The sequence below is a fragment of the Caloenas nicobarica genome, chromosome 3 (assembly GCF_036013445.1).
Source record: "Caloenas nicobarica isolate bCalNic1 chromosome 3, bCalNic1.hap1, whole genome shotgun sequence".
Lineage (NCBI taxonomy): Eukaryota > Metazoa > Chordata > Aves > Columbiformes > Columbidae > Caloenas > Caloenas nicobarica.
The window spans coordinates 54,963,504-54,984,300 of record NC_088247.1 but is presented as its reverse complement, the minus strand read 5'-3'; the positions used below and the strand labels follow the sequence as shown (position 1 = coordinate 54,984,300).

Genomic DNA, 20,797 nt, shown 5'->3' with positions numbered 1-20,797 from the left:
GCAACCATGTCTCAGACAAGAAAAAGCTGCTGATACCTACGAGCAGAAGGAACATTCCTGGTCTTAACAACCTGTGTGTAGTTTCAGCCACTGATATTTACAATTCAGTACAATTCAGTAATTCCTCTGGGAAACTTTCTCACTGTGCTGCAGGGCAAATTATGAACCAGCCTGTCTCAGACTAGTCTTTATGCCCGGGGAATTTCTGTAAAAGGAGACCCAAGGACTTGAGACGTCATGGGCAAAGACCTAGAATTGGTGCATAAAAGTGACCCTTACAAATAGCCACACTTTAAATCAATTACACTTAAAGGTTATAACAGAGTTTAGCTCTGATCTGTGAAGTCTGAAGTTACTCAGATTTAGCCTGGAAATAACTTGATATTTGCTTGCTTTATGACCAACCTTTGTCTCCCTAGTTGATACCCCAAAAGCTAACATAATGTCATTACAAACATTGAATATTATTTGCTATAGCCTACTCCCCTTAGTATCAGCCAAATATTTGGTACATGACTGAAGACAAAACATGTTTGCATCTCATATTTCTGTCTAAATCTGTCTGGTTTGGGGGGATTACAGCTTTCATCAGATCTGACTGTTAATGATAAAGAAATACTCATTACTGATAGCACAAGATAAAATAAATTATATTGTGTATTATTCCGGGGGTAAAGAATGACCCCAAAAACTTTTTCTTTATCACCTGCAGAGGAGAAGAAAGTAAAGAGCACTAAAGTGGAAGCAAAAGTTAAAAAGGAAGTGAAGGATGGAAAAGGAGAAGCAAAGACAACTGAGAAGGTCAAGCAAGCAGATATTAAAACAACAGAAGTTGGGCTAATAAAGGCCAAACCGAAAGTTAAGGAGGAGAAAGCTCTTCAGATGGTAACTAAATCGGAAAAGAAAGGTAAACAAAACCAGGAGGAAACAGAAGAAGATCTTAAAAAGGTAGTAGGGAAGAATAAGAGAGAATGAAGTAAAAGCTGATAAGGACCAAAGTCCACCCATGCAAAAGTTCAGTACAAATAAATTCTAGACGAATCTCAGAAGTAGGCTATCAAGAATAAAATATCTTTTATTTAAATAACCAGAATGTTCTATTTGTCATGGCTAAAATTTGTTTTATTTTAAATTCTTCTTTACTAAGGACCAACTTCTCTTCAGATAGGCCTGAGTCTTCATAGACTTGCTCAGTAGAATATTATGTAGTGTATTGCTAGTAAGATTATTTTGGAAAATACAGACTGTCCAATGACCTGTTGGGAATTACGCTTTGTTTCTACATCTGCATATGTCCTCAGTAACAATAAGGAAAGTAGTAGCTGAGGAAAGGAATGTAATTTGTATTACATCAGATTATATGAGGCATTATCATGTTGTCAGGGATTGTATGATGTAATGATATACTTGCTGGATGTAATTTGACGGGAAAAGCTTCCAAATTTCTCCTAAAAATGTAGGAAGTGCCATTACCCAGATGTAAGGAAGAAATTAAGTGGTAAAACAAAGAATCAACATGCATCAACACCAAAACAGAGGTGTTAACTATAATATATGCTCCTGCTTGTCAGAGCCAGTCTGGGTTCTTCCACGCCCAAGCTGCGCCAACTGGTTCCCTGATTTCCCTGTGGCTATTCCATGGTGTTGGGTACAATTTTTGTATGAACGAAGGTGGCAGGAACAGCCTCTCCGTATGGATTGCCACACTGAAGGCACAGGATTATTCTGACATTAATAGAGGCAGCTCTGTTGCATGGCACACCTATCCGATCCTTCCAGACGATAACCACAGATAAATCGTCATGCCTGAGCATCAAAGCAGCCATCCCTGCCTGGATATTGGAATCTGCCTGGGCAGATTATCTCAGAATTTCATAGCCGTCAGCTCTGGATCCCTTTGGAAGTGCCTAAATTATACGTTTCTAGAAATCTAAGAGACTTAGAGACATAGGCTCCTTTCTGACATGAATAGTGTGCTGAACCAGTATTTTTAAACATTTATTTGTATTCTACTTTATTTTGGTTTCTATTTGAAATAGTGGAGCCTTTGAGACATAAAATCAAAGCAGCATCTTTCTTGCTGATTGCTGTGACCAAGGGGAAAGTTCGGCAAATTGCTGAGCTCCTCTTGGGAGATGCAAATCTCTTTCAGTTTTTGTTTGCTCTGACAGAGTTTCAGTGCACAGTGGGATCCACTCCATACTCTTCAGGATAAGGCTCTCAAAAAGCAATGGTGTGCGGATGATGCACTTTACTCCCTGACAGCAAAATATTTTAAGTAAGTAGGGGTCAAAGATTGCAGAGAGCAACAGAAAGTGCTGGTGGGTTTTTTGTTTGGAGTCTTTTTGTGGATTTTTTCCCCCCTTTAACTGATAAATATTAGCAAAATGATCTCTCTTAACATGAAGCATTAACACTCTTTAAGTCTGTTTTAGAGCGTGACTTCAGTGACTGTGCACTGAACTGTGTCAGGTGAAAGTAGGAATGAACAGCTGGACAGGAGGAAGGAAGGAACCTCTTAAACTGCCCTTATCACTGGAGATTAGGGCTACCCATGACCAGTGAGAGCTGCCTTTTCTACTTCTGTCCTTCCCTTTCCCACCATAAGCCGCAGCTGCCCAGCTGGATGCTCTCAGAAAATTCAGTTCTATATTTCAGTCCCACTGTAACCCAAGGTGAACATAATTTTGAAGTCACTATGGTTTCACCAGGATTTCCTGGTCCTGTAGTCCTTACTTTTCCTTGCTCAAGGGAGTAGTTCTGCCAGCTTTCCTGCAACAATGTAAAAATAACCCAGTAATCACAGAAGGGTTGTTATGATGGCCCTGATGTTGCATCATTCCTTACTCAAATTAAAATTTTTAAAAAATATATGTCCTAGGGTAATTCAGGTGAGTTCCAATGACAGAAATATCTATGACTGTTTTTATCAATAAGAATATAGTCCCAAACTTTGACAGGATTTATTAATACTCAAGTGACTAGCCACTATTACAGAGTTATAAGGTAAAAACTATAGTGTGAAATTTTCTTTTTAATAGGAGAGTTTAAATTAAAATGAATTTTTAGCCATGAAGAGACATTTAGAAATTCATGTTCATTTAAATTTCCTTAATTTTCAATCTTTGCCGATTGGCAGAATTCCCATGAAATTCAGTGGGATATTACTGTGCACCTTATTGTTTCATATACAGTAGAAATGATACTTTTACTTTTCAGAATTTAACATTCTGCCTTTTTTTTTTTTTTTTAATAAATCCCAGCTTTCAGGGGTTGAGTTACTAAAGAAATCCTATGAGAGGATTGATACAAAATCTTTCTTCTGAGGTACAATCAAGATTAAGGTTTTTTTAAAAGTTTATTCAAACTATATTTAAAAAAAAAAAAGTCTATTTTAATCCTGGTCTATATTACTGCATTTAAAAAATGGATAATTGTAATATCAGTGAAATAGTGTGACCAGCTAGGCCTTCAGGCTATGTCTATATCATAACCTAAACAGAACTATCATAGGATTGTGCTCTGTCATGTGATTGTCCATATAGTTTGTGTCCCCTGACATAGTTTCGTCCCCTGCAATCTAGCAGCCTCCCCCACAATGCCCTGAAACAGTCCAGAGGCTCTTCCCCATGGGCAGTATGGATGAAGGCAACTTGTTTTGGCAAAAGAGGGGTAAGGAAAACTCAGGATTGTTGACAAAAGCTGTGCCCTGCCTTTCATTTTCTGGACTAAAAAATTAGCATTTGTCCATTTTAATTATTAATACAGAGTGACTCACTGAGGCTTTCTTTGGAAGTGTGTTGAAGTCAGTGCAAACACTTTTCTGACTTCAGTGGTTTTGATGGGCTTACTGAGACTGCAGATTTGTACATACTTTTTTCCTCACACATAGGCTGCTGATTTTTTTCAGAAAATTAGCACATAGACTTCAGGCAAATATTACAACAAAATTCTTTAGATTCTTTAAGGATGGAATCCAAAGCTGGAGTCAACCAGAATGATAAATTTGAATTCCTAAATATGAAAGTAGAAACTATTATGAATAGTCATTACAGGTTTTAAAAGCAAAGTTTATAGCCACAGCCCTGTGTACATCCTGAAAGTCTTGCCCCAGGTTCAACAGTACTGACTAGTACTACCCTCACCGTCCCAGTAACAAGAAATTACTGCACGGGCTCCTGTCAACTAGTAGAAACAATTGGATATTTGCTGAGTGTTTAAACCCTTTCCTAATTTCTGGAACTGCATAGGAAATCATGATTTGAAAGTTGCCCTTCTCCACTCAATGACTTCTATGGCAGTCAACATAACAAAGCAGCAATCACATAAATGCCCCAGCATCAATTACTATTGATGCTCCAGCGAACTATGTAAGAATGAGTGTTATATCCTTGGGAACATGATTTTGCATTTAAATATCACAGTTATGCCATTTAAAAAAATTTAAGTATTCCAAAGCCTGCATAATTTTGTTTTGAAGTGGTAAAGAGGAAGTAAGGGGCTTTGTAGGTGGGTAGGAGAGAGATGTAACTTCTGTAGGCTAGGAACTGTGCTAGAACAGTCTAGAACAAACAGATGAATATGCTTAACTTAAGGACAGTTGGGAACTAACTTAGCTAACCAGAGCTGACATTTAGTCATCAGCATTAACTTTCACAGCTAATGTCCCTTAGAGATGAGTGGAACAACATGCTTTTTTCTGGCCAACTGGAGAATCCAGCAATAATATTGGGGTTTTTTTTTCTCTCAGTTATTAATATTATAAATTTTTATTAACCTCTTCAAATCTGCTAATGTATAGGAGAAATCAATAGGCAGTCAACATTTCTGAAATCACTTTAACTTAGATTCAGAAGCCTCAATTTCTGAATAGCATAGTTTTAATATATATATCCAGATTTAATATATACATACATAAATATTTGTAAAGATTAGTCTTTGGAAAATAATTCTATAGTAAGATGATAAAAGTCTCTGGAAAATCTCATTGCTACAGGAGTGTAAGTACACACAGTTCTCTTTATATTCCCATTCACTAAATGTACATATTGATTATACCATTAAAACAACATTAAGGAAATACTGTGATGTAAAGCTTTATTGAATTTTGCTATTACGTGGTTGCAGTTATTTGAAATGGATCTTCAAGAATAAGAAATGTCTTTGGGACCTATGGCCAGGTAGCAGTTTGCACAGTACTTGCACAGGAGGTCAGGACATAGGTCAACACCAAGGCTGTGCACTGCTGACCTGGGGTGTGCACGGTGCCCCGCCATCCCAGGAGAAGAGTTCGTAGCTCTGGGGCACTGGTAGCTCTGAAGTTCTTGGCTGGGAGGCTGGACAAAGAAGTATCTCTTCCTGAACGTATGAATTCCTTGAAGGCCAGGAAAAAAACACAAACATATAAGTAAGAAATGTGTCATTACACTGCCAAGCTTTATCATCATTGTTAAATAGCAAAAACCTTTCAAATTTACTTTCTTCATTACTGTTTTTCTTCTTTTTGCTCTGTTAGATCAATATGCATTCTGTCGCTATGTGATTGACATGTTTGCACAAGGGGATTTTTATCCAGGTACTTTCCTACATCATTGAACTCTGTTCTAATATTCTTCTGTTTCCCTGAGAGTTTCTGCTCCTTCATGTATTAAAAGTGTGCTTTGTATTGTTGAAAGGTCTCACAAGTGCAACAAAGAGTGTGCAAATAGATTTAATAAAGCATAAGAGCTAATGGCTGTATTATTAAAGCTTTTAATTTTCTGTCTACAATGCATGAATTAAAATTAAGGTCATGTCAAAAGTAGAGTCAATGGAAGGTTATAGAAAATGCTGAAATTTTCCATGCCTTTTTTTTTTTTGGCATGTGGCTTGTGGTTAATAACTTATTGGTTTTTTTCCCCACAAATAGCAAGCCTTAACCCCAGAATGCTTCAAAAATAGAATTGCCATTTTTGTTCTTAGTATGTAAAATATCTTAACTGATCCATCACTACTTCTCTCTTCCCACATCTCCATGTCCATTTGTTCTAACACAGACACTTAATCCTTAACCAAAAAAAGAAGCTAGAGCTACTGATGATAACTGTCATCTCATAATATTGAGTCACTCTACACTGACCTTATTTAATGGACACTCTTCTGATATCCAGTGCAGGAGCACATACTATAGAGAGGACATAATACTAGGAATTAAAAGCACAACGTTTATGAAAAGAGTCAAGGATAGACTATTTAAAGACACACTAAGCCTCACAAGCTTTGTTTAGTCAGTTATTTGCTCAAGAAGCTCTCCACTGGTACTTCTCTGAATTGGCTATGTTTTCTTATCTCTGCCTTGTGGCTTAGGTCCTCTCTTCACATGTCCAGGTCCAGTCAGAGCTAGGAAGTCCTAAGGATGTAGCTGAGAAACAGATACCCTCAAAACGGAGAGAGGTAGGACACCGATTTTTGAGGAGGGAAAATGAACAAGCTTGGGATTTTGGAGAGTGAAGGTTTGTGTGGCCTGTTCTCAAAGAGTGACATGCAGAGATATGGGGCTCCATTAAAAGAGAGCAAAGTATTATATCCCTTCTTGGAGTTTTAAAGACAGACAGTTATAAGCAAAAGGACTGGTCTAGGCTCAGAGTGAGAGAAAGGTTATCAAAACCTTCCAGAGACCTTCCGTTACACTTTGATTCAAAAAATAATCCCATGCACCAGGTGTGATTCACCTAGTTTCTGGCTTTACACATCTGTACCATTAATCAATCACAGTATAAAGACCTGCATGGAGATCTTAAAGATCTCTCCTATAATTCTCCTGACATTTGCCAAGTAGCTTTGACGCATGTCAGAGCTCTTTTTTCCAGATGGCTCCCTGGCCTGTTTGACACTTTCCTAAGGCAGAGCAGACGTGCTGTCAGAAGGGTGTTTTGGAGAAGATTACTTTTCAGTTTTGACCTTTCCAGCTATGAGGAAACTGGGAAGACCATGAAGGGGAACAGGGAGATGGAGAGGGGAGTCTGCAGTGACTTGAATTTCAGATGATAAAAGACATGACTGTCTGCTCTTGCCTCCCAATGTTTGCCATGTGTCATTTCAGTATGCTGTGACATAGTCGTGCTAATAAACCACAGATTAAACATCTGAAAAATGTTCAGTGGTCATGGGATGGTCAGCTGGTCTTACAGGTAAATAGCTAGGATGACACCTTGAGGCTCCAGAAAGTGGAAATAAGTCATAAATCAGTTTAAAAGATCTGATTTGTAGGAGAAAAGGAAGAGGACAGCACCTTAACTTAGGATCTCCAAAAGTCCACTCGTGGCTCCACCTGTAGAACAAGAGGTTTTTGTGTCAACATCTGAAGTTAAATGGTGTGAATGGTTGCTGTGGTAGAGTCTGATACATTTTTGTGGAAGGTAAAATAAAGCATAGTGTTCAGAACAAGCTTTAGGCAACCCACAAGCTGTGAAAAGCAACGCTGAAACATCCAGACTATGTCTTTGAGAAGTAAAGGCCAGGTATGCCCAGGTGTCTGCTCTTTATGGAAATCATTGAGGAGAGTGCCACCAAACACTGCTCAGTTAGAGCTTGCTGCTGTCTTCTCAGGCAACGTGCTCATTTCACATCGGCCTTTGTGAACTGAAATATTACTGTAATTCATTTTCTTGAATAGATTAACATGAGGAAACACAAGCACACTGAGTGCCTTTAATAACACTAATATCCAATTAGCTTTAAAATCTGCTATATTTTATTCTTTTATCAGTTTATACACTTCATGGTAAATTACATTGTCCAAACAAAGAGATCTGAGTGCAATTCAGCTGAAGAATCTAATTACAGTCACCCTGATATGGTAATACTTTCAAACCGGGAATCTTTTCTGTCAATCCCGATATTGCCATTTGTGAAGGAGGAGAAAAAAAAAATCTTGTAGAAAATTCCTTCACTTCGGTGTATTGGCTTTTTATAGGATTGTTTACTCCAAATATGAATTTCTGTCTTCTTGAATTTATAAGAGCAGTGTCCCACTCATTAGATTCCTTAGGCACTATATATATACATATATATTTTTATATATAGAACATCAGTAATAACAACTACTTTGATAGTATTTTTTAAATATTTGTATTATTGAAAAATTCGTATTCATTAATGACATTAGGCTATTTTAAGTTTATATAAATGTTATGCAAGAATTTATAGCAAAGTAGACCATTAAAGATGACATTTCATGCTGATCAAATTCTTAAAACTCAGATCCTTGTATTTGATTAATCAGATAAACTTTGCAAAATGTATCAATTACTACCTTTTCACAGTCATCTGAACAATCTATTGGAGGTCAGATAATGTAGTGTGTAACACATGCTTGTCTAAATTAACTGGATCTACTCTATTTTATTCCCCCTGTCCCATACTCCTGTTTTACCACTCCTCCCCTGCTTGCCCTGCAATGTTCGCCAGCTTGCTTTACATTTGCATTTCCTGAGCTACTCTGACAGATCAAGGAGTTGTTCCAATGAAATGCCTTTTTTATTTTACATCTACCCACGTGGATTCTTGCGTGTCTGTATTTTTGCATGCCCACCTCAGCATGTGATTGTGCATGCTGCACACTGCTGATTTGAGAATGATAAGCATCTCTTGGGTATTCGGTCATAACATGGCACCCTTATTTCTCACAGGCATATTGTATATTTATAGTCAGATTTTGTTTTCATTTTAATTACTTGGAAATTTATTTTCTAGTTCTAGTTTCTAGTTATGTTCTAGTTTGCATTAAACAATTTATATTTCACAGTATACTGGACTCACTACTGGATGATCTTGACACTTACCTAATTGACAACAAAGACAGTGGGAACACAAATGTGATATTATTGTAAATATAACCTATCTAAAATCTTTACACTGAAGCATCCAATTATCCTATGGAGCTTATACCACCACATGACTGATTCCAATAATAGCTAAATTGCAAAGAAAAGTGGCTATACCATTTCCTTTCATCAATTTACCCTCATATGTTTATTGTGTATTTCCATGCCAGGGTCTAAAAGCCAAAGCGATGTACATAATATTTCTAATTTTATACTGTTGAAAAAATATCTGCCTCAGAGAAATTCATCAGGATTTCTGGCACATTTACATGGCAAGAGTGCATCCTATAAGGTAAAACAGTCATCCCACCTTTTCATTAAAAAGTCATCAAAGCCTCACCCTTTGCACATATGCTTATGAAAAAAAAAAAAAAAGAAAAAAAGGTATGACAAACATAGACAGTTAAGAAATTCAGGCAAATTGTGACAAGAGTCCATAGGGAACCCTACAGCCTGTTTGGTCCTAAAAAGAAGTGGCAGACTGAATGTGCATCATGTCTACAATGTTCTTCCATTGCTTGTCTCTTCTCTTCCATCATCAAGAAGAATTCAGTCAAAGAGCCGGGATTATTGTTATTATACAATGTGGTAAGAGAATTCCAAGACTTTGACAGTATGATACTTGCCATATAATATATAAAAAGCTTTATGGAGATACTGGTATAAAAGTACATCAATATTGCAAGATCATGGAGTGTATTAGTGCAAAAATACTGAGAGTATTAAGTGCTTAATTTTGAAAGTAAAAATACCTGTATTTGCTGTGGGTGGGCTATAGCACTGAAGTTAAATACTTGTCCTCTGCTGTTCAGATAGCAAAACGCTTAAAACTCTTGAACTATTTTTAAGTGTCACTCCTACTTGGTTAGAGACTAGGATGTGTTGTGGATGTATCAATGACAGGGTGTAACTTTTCGCCTTGTCACATTACATCTACATGGGGACAATTTTGATATTAGTGTCGTTTCTCCAGGGATATATTTGATGCAGTGTAATAAAAAATCAGTCATAATAAATAAGAAAGAAACATATTATTTGCTCCTTGTTTGGAGAAATTCAGCATGAAAAACTGTGGACTGAGTTATAGGCTTTCACATTTAAGAGAGAATACTAATGAATATTTCTTTTTTCTATGGAGAGAAGCTTCCTGATGCCATGTACTAAATGGTCCTCTTGCCTACAGTAGAAAAGAAGCAAACCAGATATTTCTCTTGGTGAAAGGCTAAAGGGAGAGGTTTTGAGCTGTGAATCTTTTCCAGTTTTATTTTTTAAACAGGAAAATTAGCTAAGGACTCATGTCTTCTCCCTCTAAGGGCGGTACTGTATCACAAAATTTGCAGAAACTCATCTGGATTCATCTTCAGAGTTGGAAGTCAACTATCCATCATTTTATAAAAAAGTTGTTCATATGATGAAACACTTGTCAACACGTTTGTTTCTGCTGATGACATAAACAGAGATGAGTGAACAACATAAGCGTTTATTCCTCTAGTAATCTCCTGGTAGAGTTCTGAATACTTTACAAACAGTCTGAAAGGAAAGAAGTAATGAAGAGCAATTTTAAATATGAGAAACTGAAAAGAAAGTTTTAATTATTGAAAATTTTCTAACAAATTTATTAAAGTGCAGTTCTTGCAGTAGTTTTAGCTATCATTTGGTGTCTAAATATCACTGTTTTACGTTTCTATTAGGTTATGTAAAACTATGAGAAGATATCCACTGATGTCATTTTAATGAGGTTCTTGTCTGACTCTTCTCTTACCCCAAAAGCTGTGTCTATTTGCTCACTCTGAAATGACATTGATCTTTTAATGGGGACATTATCAGTACACAGTCTTGACACCATCCCACAGAGGCAAAACAGCTACCCATTATTCCCTGTTTATATCATTCCACTGTGAATCAGAGCCAGATGCTGGCACACAAAGCTGCATCTGTCAACACTCTTATGGCACTTTATTGGAACTTTGCCAAAAAAATTTCAAATTACTTTCACACTCTCAGAAGCAGCTACCCAGGGAATGAGTGGTATTCTGCTTCTGCAGAGAGGAATGAATCTCTTGCTTTGATAGTTCACTGCAAGACACTCTGAGGAGTCAGACTTATGTGATACAAAAGAAAGCCAAAACCTTTGCTGGTGTAAATGAGCCTAAATCCTTGATTTTAATGGAAATAAACCAATCCAATCCATGAATGCAGAGAGACTAGATGAACAAAAGTATTCACACATCTGTATTACATTTTATTATTACTATTTCACATTATAACCATTTCATACGATTCAGTAATCAAGTTTCAAAATCAAGGATCATTTAAGAAGCCAATCAACTACATCTTAAATGCCAACTATTTCAGGAAACTAGGAACCTTACATGAGTTGCAAGCGAGCATCTGTCTTTGATGAGATGTGAAAACCCACAAGCTTCTCCTTCAGTTAGTTATATGAGTCCAGTTTATATACCTGTAAAATATATCTATTTCTAAAATTATAAGTGAGCTGATGAACAAATTACCTTTAGAATATAGTCCTGAAACTGTCTTAGGGAAGTCCGCCACCAAACAATGAGTCTCTCTCAACTTAGACAGAAGGGAAAATAGCTGAGATCTATGCAAATGTGCCTTTAAACATCTCCTGATGCTGAAGAAACTGAAACACCACAAAGAAGGAAAAATGTATACTGGAGGGCTTCCAGTTTTCTTCTGAATTTTTCATTAACAAGGCAAAACATATTGCTCCACTGTGGAACTGAGAGAAGTTACTTTCCTCATCCAAATATAGATCCTCTGTTGTCTCTGCTGGAAAATGATGAAGCTTAGTTTTAATAACAGAAACAGTACCTGGTCACTATAACATACAGATAAGAATAGCATAGACAAGATCTACAAATACTTCGACAAGATACATTCCATCATGAAGCATTTCCAGCTTTACAATAATTCCTCACTTTTTCTGCGGTGAGAACGTGCAATGCAGAGGACAGTGTTCAGCTGTGGCCTAAGAGATATGTGCTCTCCCCGCCTTGTTTGTGGCCACTTCTTTCTACACCCCATCCCCAGCCACTGTGACAGGTAGCTGTGGCAGGTCCACTCTCTTCACCATTCTCTCTTCAGGCACTTCTTTCTTTTGCCGTACACTTTCTTTCTGCATCTATCTGGTTTGTCAAAAAAGACGAGCAACTTACTGACATATACCTAGAAAGAGTCAGGACTAATTTCTTTTTTCTTCATCAGGAAATGCTGTTCTTCTGGTACTTCACTTTCCTACCTTTTGTTTCACTTTATCCTTCAATATACTCAATATTATCTGATAGAATAAACAGCACATAGAGTTCAAAGGGCATTCAATACCCACACACATTAAACCTAAAAAAAAGTAGGCTTTTTTGGTTGGTTGGTTAGTTATTTTTTTTTTTATTAAGCTTGACAACAAAGTCCTGTCTCCTTATGTGATATTCATTCATATAATTGCTGGGGTTTGGAGGAGTGCTCTGTTACTAGGCAGCAGTTACAGTGTGAAAAATCATGCATAGCTCTTGATTTTAGTCCTGGAATATTTTGGTGGCATATGCTGTCATCTTTATATAGAACTGCAAAATAAGATGTTTGCAATTCATTGCACCTCACTTAGATACCCAAAATTTAATTGTCAAACTTTAACCTTTAGCTGTCTTTATAGCCAATGGTATGAAATGGAGGCCTCCAGAGGATAATTTCATCCTAAAAAGATGCCTAAGATAGAAAAGATGAATCACCCTTTGAAGGTACCAGTTTTTCTCCATTGACTATAAATAGATCCCTCGGGTGACTTATCTACATTTAACTGTCTAAAAGTTAACTTTTAAATGTCTGATTGAGAAAGAGCCTAGATACATTCAAGAAGTATGCTAAGAATGCACAAGCAAGGATTTTGCTCAAATAAAGACTTGAAATGACAAGTTTTCGATGAGATTTCAAATGGTACTATCAGAAGCTTCTGTTGGCTCAGCCAAGAAGCCAGCAATGCTACTCTGAAAACTATGAATAGCAATAATAGCTTTGCCATAGCATTTTGGGAATCGGAGAAAGAGAAAAGGAAGAAATGTAGAGGGAAATATTTTCTTGAATGAACATGGAGGGTATTCCCTGTCCAAATGTAACAAACAAAAGAAGCTGAAATAGTTTTAGCGTCAGACCAAAGCCTCATTATTTACATCTTCCACTTTCATAGAACATAAGCTTTGACATTATTAGTTGTTCTATTCTTACAACATTCTTTTTTTTTTTTCTTAGAAAATTTCTGTTCTATCTGTCTATAGGTGGAACAGAAAATCATGGTGAGTTAAGTGAGCTTCCCAAAAATCACAGACAAGGCCTTGAGCACAAGGATAGGAACTCATGAGAGTGAATCCCAGAACTCTTTGTCCTAAAAATAACAGAAAAGAGGCTCTTGGGAAAAGGAAAAGGAAGAGAGAATCAGATGTTACCAAAATGTGGTTGGTTTAAAGTAATAATCATCTCCATTATTATTTTTTTTTAATTCTAGTCTTTCTCATAATTCTTCCTATCTTTTACGCAAACACAGAAGCTTTAGTTGAGATTGTTTCAGGCCAAAAGAGTTCAGACAATATATCCTGTCTTACTGTAGAAACCACAGCTGCCGAGGAGTATTGCATCAAACCTAACATCACCTGATGTTTAAAGGGTGTAAATTTAAGTCTCAAATTTCAATTTTTATTTTTTATTATCATTATGTCATAACCTTGTAATTTCCAAAAATGTTACAACCATGGCACTGAGTTTCTTAATTGTACAGAGCCTAACCTTCAAAGGTATTAGATACTAAATGCCTATTTAATACTTAGCTCTCACTGATTTCCATGAAAGTCAGGAACAGGAGTCCACAGCCAACATTTCTGCACTTTTGGGCCTTACTCCTGATATTTGATCTAATAAAATCTCTCAGTTCTTTTTCCTCTAACTTCAAACTGCATTATTGAAATTCTGACTTCAGAAAAATGGTTGTAGATTCACTCTCTTAGGTGACTGTCAAGTATAGACAAGACAGGTAACATAATCAATAACTTCTTGTTTCTCTCATTCTGGCAAAAAGATTCAGAGAGGTGAAAAACTCCTTGGCTTGTGACCATAGCTATTTGGATTCTGTTGGACTTCCAGTGATTTTTATATTAAACATATTCATTATCTACAAAGATCTCTAATTGTGAGAGATTATAGAATCTGTAATTTGATGTTATCAATGCTAGGCTGCTTTTGTTTAGCAAGGCCTGGTGTATGCACTCTTTCTTGAAGACAACATAAGGTATTTGCATTCCTGAAATAACATCTAGATAGCTTTTCTGACTTTAGCACCGAATGTTTCTGAGATGCAGTTGGACTAATGACAATTGAAATGATGCTATGTACAGATAAACCGAATACAAATAACTCAGAAATTACCTAGCAGTGATCCCACGGCATAGTCAGTGTCTACTGCTTTGCATCACAATAGCTTATCAGTCGCCTTCATTCTGTTTAATTGTTAGCAGCAAGTATTTAATTGTAGTGTTTTCTTTTCTCTGTTTTAATTATTTTTCTGTGGATACTTAATATTGTGAAAAGTATACATCCATACCAACTCCTGATATTCATGTTAATTATGCTAGGGATCGCTATATATGATACCAATTTATTAAAGGTTATTTGGGGAGAGGAAGGATTAATATGTCTTTTTATTTTATAATCTGCTTTTACAGTTCTTTTGCAGTCCAGTAGGTAGCAATAACTATAATAAACCAACATTTCTACGCAACAACCTATCATTTTTACTGTCCTAGGACTTAGTTGTTTGAGATCCGTCTTTCGATATTTCTAAACATAACATGTAGGATTTTTTTCCCCGCTAAATGCACATGATAAATAATGGGAGGAAGTGGAGACAATTCAATTTTCAATTCTTTTCAGTTCAATTTTCTTTTAATATAAGGAAAAGCTGTGTGACTTCTTACTTAATGTGTAATGATAAAGCTGTTAAAACTTTTAACTCCTTTATGACTTCTATCTTCTGAACACAAAAATTAGAATAACTTTCACAAGATATGTGTTGAGTTAAAAAGGGATTTTGGAGCCCCAATGTGGTAAAAATCTCTGGAAAAAAATTCTCAACAGATTTATTGTTGTAAATGGATTTAAATGCACAGCTCTGTTGTGCAGGTAAGATACACTGCATACATTACTGGTTGGACCAATAATATCAGTTGTAGGTTAAAACACCAAAAAAACCCACACTCGTAGCTCTACTCATGCCTCTCTTGTCTAATTTCTAGATTTGTTATGCACACTTACATTGTGTGAGATACAAAACCATGGGAAAAGAAGAAAATATCAAACAAATTCCCAGCTGTGACTTTAATTGGGTTTGGTGGCTGAGTGAAAACATACTGACTAACTGATGTTCACACAGCCTCCAGGAATCTGTGTTAGTGGAATCTCACACCTGTTCAGTTACCAAAACAAGTAGGGCTAGAAAAAGCATTTTCTGTTCAGAAATATCACTATAAATATCTATATGTATTTATGTATGTATGTGCATGCATATGTACACACAGGCTCATGCATGTATATATATGTAATCTATAATATATAGTTATAAATGCATATACATATATATAAGAATGCATCATCAAAAATAAAGGATGAACTCAAATCTCTACATACTAAAAATATAAGCTATCAAGTTGCTATTACTTTTTGCTCGGCACCTTGAGAATGAAAATTTAATCCTTCACCCTACTCCATTCAAAAGAGCATTTAGATTATCAGTCTGCACCCATCCTTCCTATATCTTCACTGGTAACCTACTGGTTCTCACTTTTAGCTTTATGATGGCCTCTGAAGGCTGTTAGGTTATTTATAATAGGCTTGGTTATGTTGCCTGTGTGTTGAGGGAAGAGTATCTTTCAATTACATGCTTTCCACATAAATCAGGCACACTGCAGAACCCCAATATTATCTGCAATATTTGTAACGTGTTTTAAACCCAAGTGGAACATATAGATTGATTGGGCATTATCCATGTAATCTCTCCTTTTCTTCTATTCTTACACATCATAATAGTAACTGGCTGATAACCAGTGTAACGGAATATGAAAATTTGAGGGACTGTATTGCTAGTAATTGCTGCATATACTGCAGCAGTGTTTTTACTTAGGTAATATCAACCTCATGCAAAATGAGAGTTTCACTGCATGTTGGGCAATTATCCATTTAACAAAGAGGCAGATCATGAGTGTGATTGAAAAACTGAAATATGTGTTAGCTGCTAGGATAGACCTCCTCCTTAAAAGTCTGATTTTATTATCCATTAAGTCCATCTACCACTGTCAAAAACTGAGTTCGAAATAGGTCATTAAGATCCTGTTTAAACTATTTTTTTTTCCATTTGACATAATTTTGTTATCCCTTTTAAGACTTGGGTACTACATCTATATTAGTAAATCAAACTCAACTCAGCTGTTCTCTGTCATAGAGTGATCTACATTCATTATACTTTCTCAAGGTCAAAATTGTCCGCCTGCATCCTGACTGTCAATTGAGAGCAGTCCCTGGCCCTTGCTAACTCCTGAACTGAGCCAGTGAATGGTTTGAGACATTACTACTTGGAACAGGTCAAAAATGTCAGAGGCTATTCAAAAAAGTCATAGAATCATAGAACCATTTTGGTTGGAAAAGACCTTTAAGATTATCAAGTCCAACCATTAAACTTACACTGTCAAGTCCACCTCTAAACCATGTGTCTAAGAACCTCATCTATGTGTCTTTTAAACACCTCCAGGGATGGTGACTCTGAATTCTAGAGCCCAGTAACATTCCCAGGCACCATTTAATTTACTAGTGTACATAGACCACCATATTAGGATGTGTTCCTTAGAGAGATTGCCTGCGTGGGGCACTAGTATTTCAATTCATTCCTTCTCCAAAATGAGCATTTGCTTTGTTCAAAAAAGTTACACAATCTCATCTCTTGGTCCTCAGCTATTCTTTCTCAATGAAAAACAATTTGCTGGTAGTTTTTTATGCACACATGCTAAGTGAAGAAATCCTTCCTCAGAAAAGTGACAGTCTAATGTCTGAAGAGTAACAACTGATAACAAGGGAGAGGCTTATCTTTAAGCAACTTACATGTCAAGACTGGAAGCCTGGACAGAACAGTGGGACTCCATTAAGATTTCAGTCCTCTAAAAGCATATTTAGCAGTCTTACCTCATTCTGCTGATACATGTCTTGTTCCAAGCTTCATAAAACACTTGATTTGATTTTATTTTTCATAACAAATTACTCTGTAAAGAGCACACTTAATTTAATTCAATTATTTCTATTATCATTAGGGAAAGTTGTCACATCTGGGCAGAATATGTTTTATCTGAAGACATTTCCCTGTGCTATTTGAGAGACACTGTATTGGTACTGATGGACAGTAGGATTCCACTGTTCCGATCACTGGCATATAGACATGTGGCAGTGCAAAGTCATGGGAACGGTGTTTGCACATGTTGCTTTCTGTGGTGGCATTATTTTTTCCCATATCCAGTTGGAATATTCAGCCATACACAACACCTTTAGTTGTTTAATAATAATGATAATGATAACAATAATAATAATAATTTTATAATACTCTTATAACAATTTTAGGAGTATTTTCTTTTATCCCATGATCTCCTGATCTAGAGAGATAAATTTTGAGACTTTATCTATGTCAATTAAGGTCACTGCAGACAAATTGAACTGGGCAGATCAGAGAAGAAAGAAAACCCACATGATTTGCTGTTATCATAAAAAATCAATTTAACCTCAATGCTTGGACATGACATTTTTGACACATGTAGAAAGACACTTCCTACATTGAGAAAAGTAAGATAATTAAAGTTTGTCTTGTACTCTTTATCATGTAATATAAAATTTAAAATATTCATAAACCAAGTCAGAATGAATTTCTTCATGACATCTCAAGTGATTTAATAAACACCAATGACAGAAGTTTCACAGAGCTTGAGGACTGTAGCTTATTTTCAATGAAGTATTCATGTTACCATCTAGTGCCTTAAACCTTCTACTCATCTTTGCAGCATATTTCTTTCCTTTCAGACAGTGGAAGAAACTACTCATGTCTTAACGTAACACTGTTTCTCCTGGTGAGCACATTCCCATGAGCTTAAAGTCAAAACATTCCTCTATTTTGGTTTCCATTGGCTGCAGTTTGTTGTCAGATAGCTGTTTACAATATCATCTTTGAAGGAGGTATCTGTATCACAACTGCATGGATAGATTAGGCATAGAATTGTACGCACATTTTTGTGTTTGCAGTTATGTGTTTTGGAGCAATGAACCCCCAATTAAAAAAAAAATCAAGTCAAATGAACCTTTTCAGCTTCTCTTATAGTGGAAAAATAAAGTCTGCATTAGAAATGAGAAGTAAATAAATATGAAGACACTGAATTTCAGTGTTCTTCTGCGGCTGCATTTTTAAAAGCAGTGAGATAACTGCATGTCCAATAATAATAGTGGTAATCTGGATAATTGACTTGTCATGATTCATGGACTAATCTGATTGTCCACTGGGATCATTAAAAACATCCTGCCTTCCTCTCATTTATATCATGGATATCTGTCCAACTGGCCACTGCTGGAGTCAAGATAGTAGACACCATTAATCCTAATGGTCTGATCTGCTGAGACCAATTCCTCGTTTCTATTTAAGAGTTCTCTGTACTGCAGAAAACCACTTGTGCTTTATAATTTACAGAGGATAGAGAAAGGAAAAGAAAAGAAATTTGACTCAGGATATCTCCTTTAACATGTTTCATCAAAAGGATGGATAAAATATTTATTCACTTACTGTCCTTTGCATTCCCATCAAAGTGAATACAGAGACATTTAATAACACATGGAAACATTAAAGAAGCTTTTTAACAGAGTGGATGGGAACCTGCTCCGAACAAACAATCTGGCCTAAGGGAAAGTTTTTGATCTGTGAAGATTAAGCTTTTCATGCTTAAAACACTCTCATATTGGATCATGTGGTCAATTTGCATGAAATAAATGATTTGCTTAAAACTTCTAAAACTATAAAATGGAACTTGACAAGTCATTAGCAATAAGTGGTATCGCACTGGCATTATACTAACGAACACTGGTGCAATCATTTGAAAACTGCTGCTACAGCAAAGAACAGGAAGATAATGGGGCCAGCCTATACTTTGACCCAGAGGTGTTAGATCATTACCCCACACAGTAGATACCACACTGCAGTCCAAATTATTGACTATCCTTCTTCATTACTGATCTGCTCAACATTCTGAGACACTGCCCTTTCTCTTCTTCCACACAAAACTCTTAGTCCAAGTTATAAAATTTATCACTTTTTCCATCTAGGAATAGGTTATCTAGCTTAGGCAAAAACAAACAAAAGGAAAAAAGAAAAAAGGAAGAAACAACTAAAATGTAGTCTGGGACTTTAATCAAAACTAGCAGAAAGACTATTTACCCATTCTTAATTAATTTTCATATTTTCATATTCAATTAATGAAATTTCTTTATGTTGACAGAGGTTATGGATATAAATTTTCTATTCTGGTTGGCATCAAAAGGTATTCAGCATCTCATTAGCTCAATTTGCAATTGCAAGATTTTTTTTTTAAGACATAAAGTGTTTGGAAAATCATGGTTTCACATCTGGATTCCTGAAGTTTGCCTACCATTCATTTTGAGGCTAGAGTCATCTTGTGATGAGATTGGTAAATACCCACTTGTGATTATTGCCAAGACAGGCAATACATGTAAAGCCTAAGATTTTTACCATTTGTTGCACACCACCTTCGATGCATTGATTTTGTCAATGTGTCAACATTTTGTCAGTGGCTCAGACATGCAAGTCAAGTTTGAATGGCTCTGTGTGTGATATTTTATACAAATTACTGGATGAACTAAAGTACATTTTTGCAAATTATCCACCTGCGATCATAAATACACTGATGAGATGCAATAACATTAAGACCATGGTACTCAAATCCCACTGCTGTCTTCAAGATAGTGTTTTTCTCATGCATTCCCCATGAGTATACATACCTTTGTAAAACAAGAGGGGTAAGTATGATACTGCGGTTTCCGAGGCTCATTAAGGTCTTAGTTTCTCTTCTGAGTCTATCACCAAGCATGAGGCATGGCTTTGAGTTTCTGATGTGGAGCTGGAGCTGAGATTTAACAGCCTGATTGCACGTGGACTCTGGTGCAGTGAATGCATGCTGATGCATGTGACTGAATCGATATTATAATTATCTACTTAATTTTATTTCACAGGTTACAACAGATTGTGCTTTGCAAATGACAATGACATGATAGTTACTGAGCATAAATGTCAGAGAAAAAAATTAAAAGGAAATAAGGACACTGCGAGCAAGTGTTATAAACCAGAAAAGAAGCATAAGTAATATAAAAGCAGAATAGATCTGTTTATGAAACTTTGGGGAAATGAAGTGAAAAATAGTTCGGATAAAGCATGATATCTGCACATAGGCTAAGACAGTACAGAAAGTCCCAGTTTGGTACTATAAGAGAGTACAGTTCAACACTCTGAGAGAGTACAGTTGTTTCAGTTAGCAGCTTGAACCAGAACTGTGCTAGTGTTTACAGTGCATGACCTGTTTGGTATTGGCTAATTAAGAATAATCCTGAAGGATGAGAAACATAATAATTTTTACCGGTGTTTCAAGAAGTTCATAATAAGTGGACTTGAGGGAATGACTGAAGATCATTTGTTTGACAGAAGGAAATAAGCTTTTACTGTAGAAGAGGCATCATGAATATATAACCTTATTATCACAGTATTATTCTTCAGAGTTTTTTAGTCTAATGAAGAAAAATAGAACTGTGAGCATTTCAACATATGCTTGAGTCACTTG

General features: G+C 36.2%; 1 protein-coding gene across 20 annotated transcripts in view; it reads left to right on the top strand.

The window, feature by feature from the left end:
* The window catches only part of TRDN (triadin), a 233,463-nt gene that overhangs the window by 79,950 nt on the left and 132,716 nt on the right, over positions 1-20,797 (top strand). For all 20 annotated transcript variants that reach the window (XR_010606058.1, XR_010606057.1, XR_010606059.1 and 17 more), the window contains 2 exons: positions 713-907; positions 5,516-5,575. Coding sequence is in view for 17 of the 20 variants with exons in the window: in XM_065633048.1 (XP_065489120.1) it covers positions 713-907; positions 5,516-5,575 (255 nt within the window). In the remaining 3 variants the exon portion in view is untranslated. The remainder of the gene's footprint in view (positions 1-712; positions 908-5,515; positions 5,576-20,797) is intronic.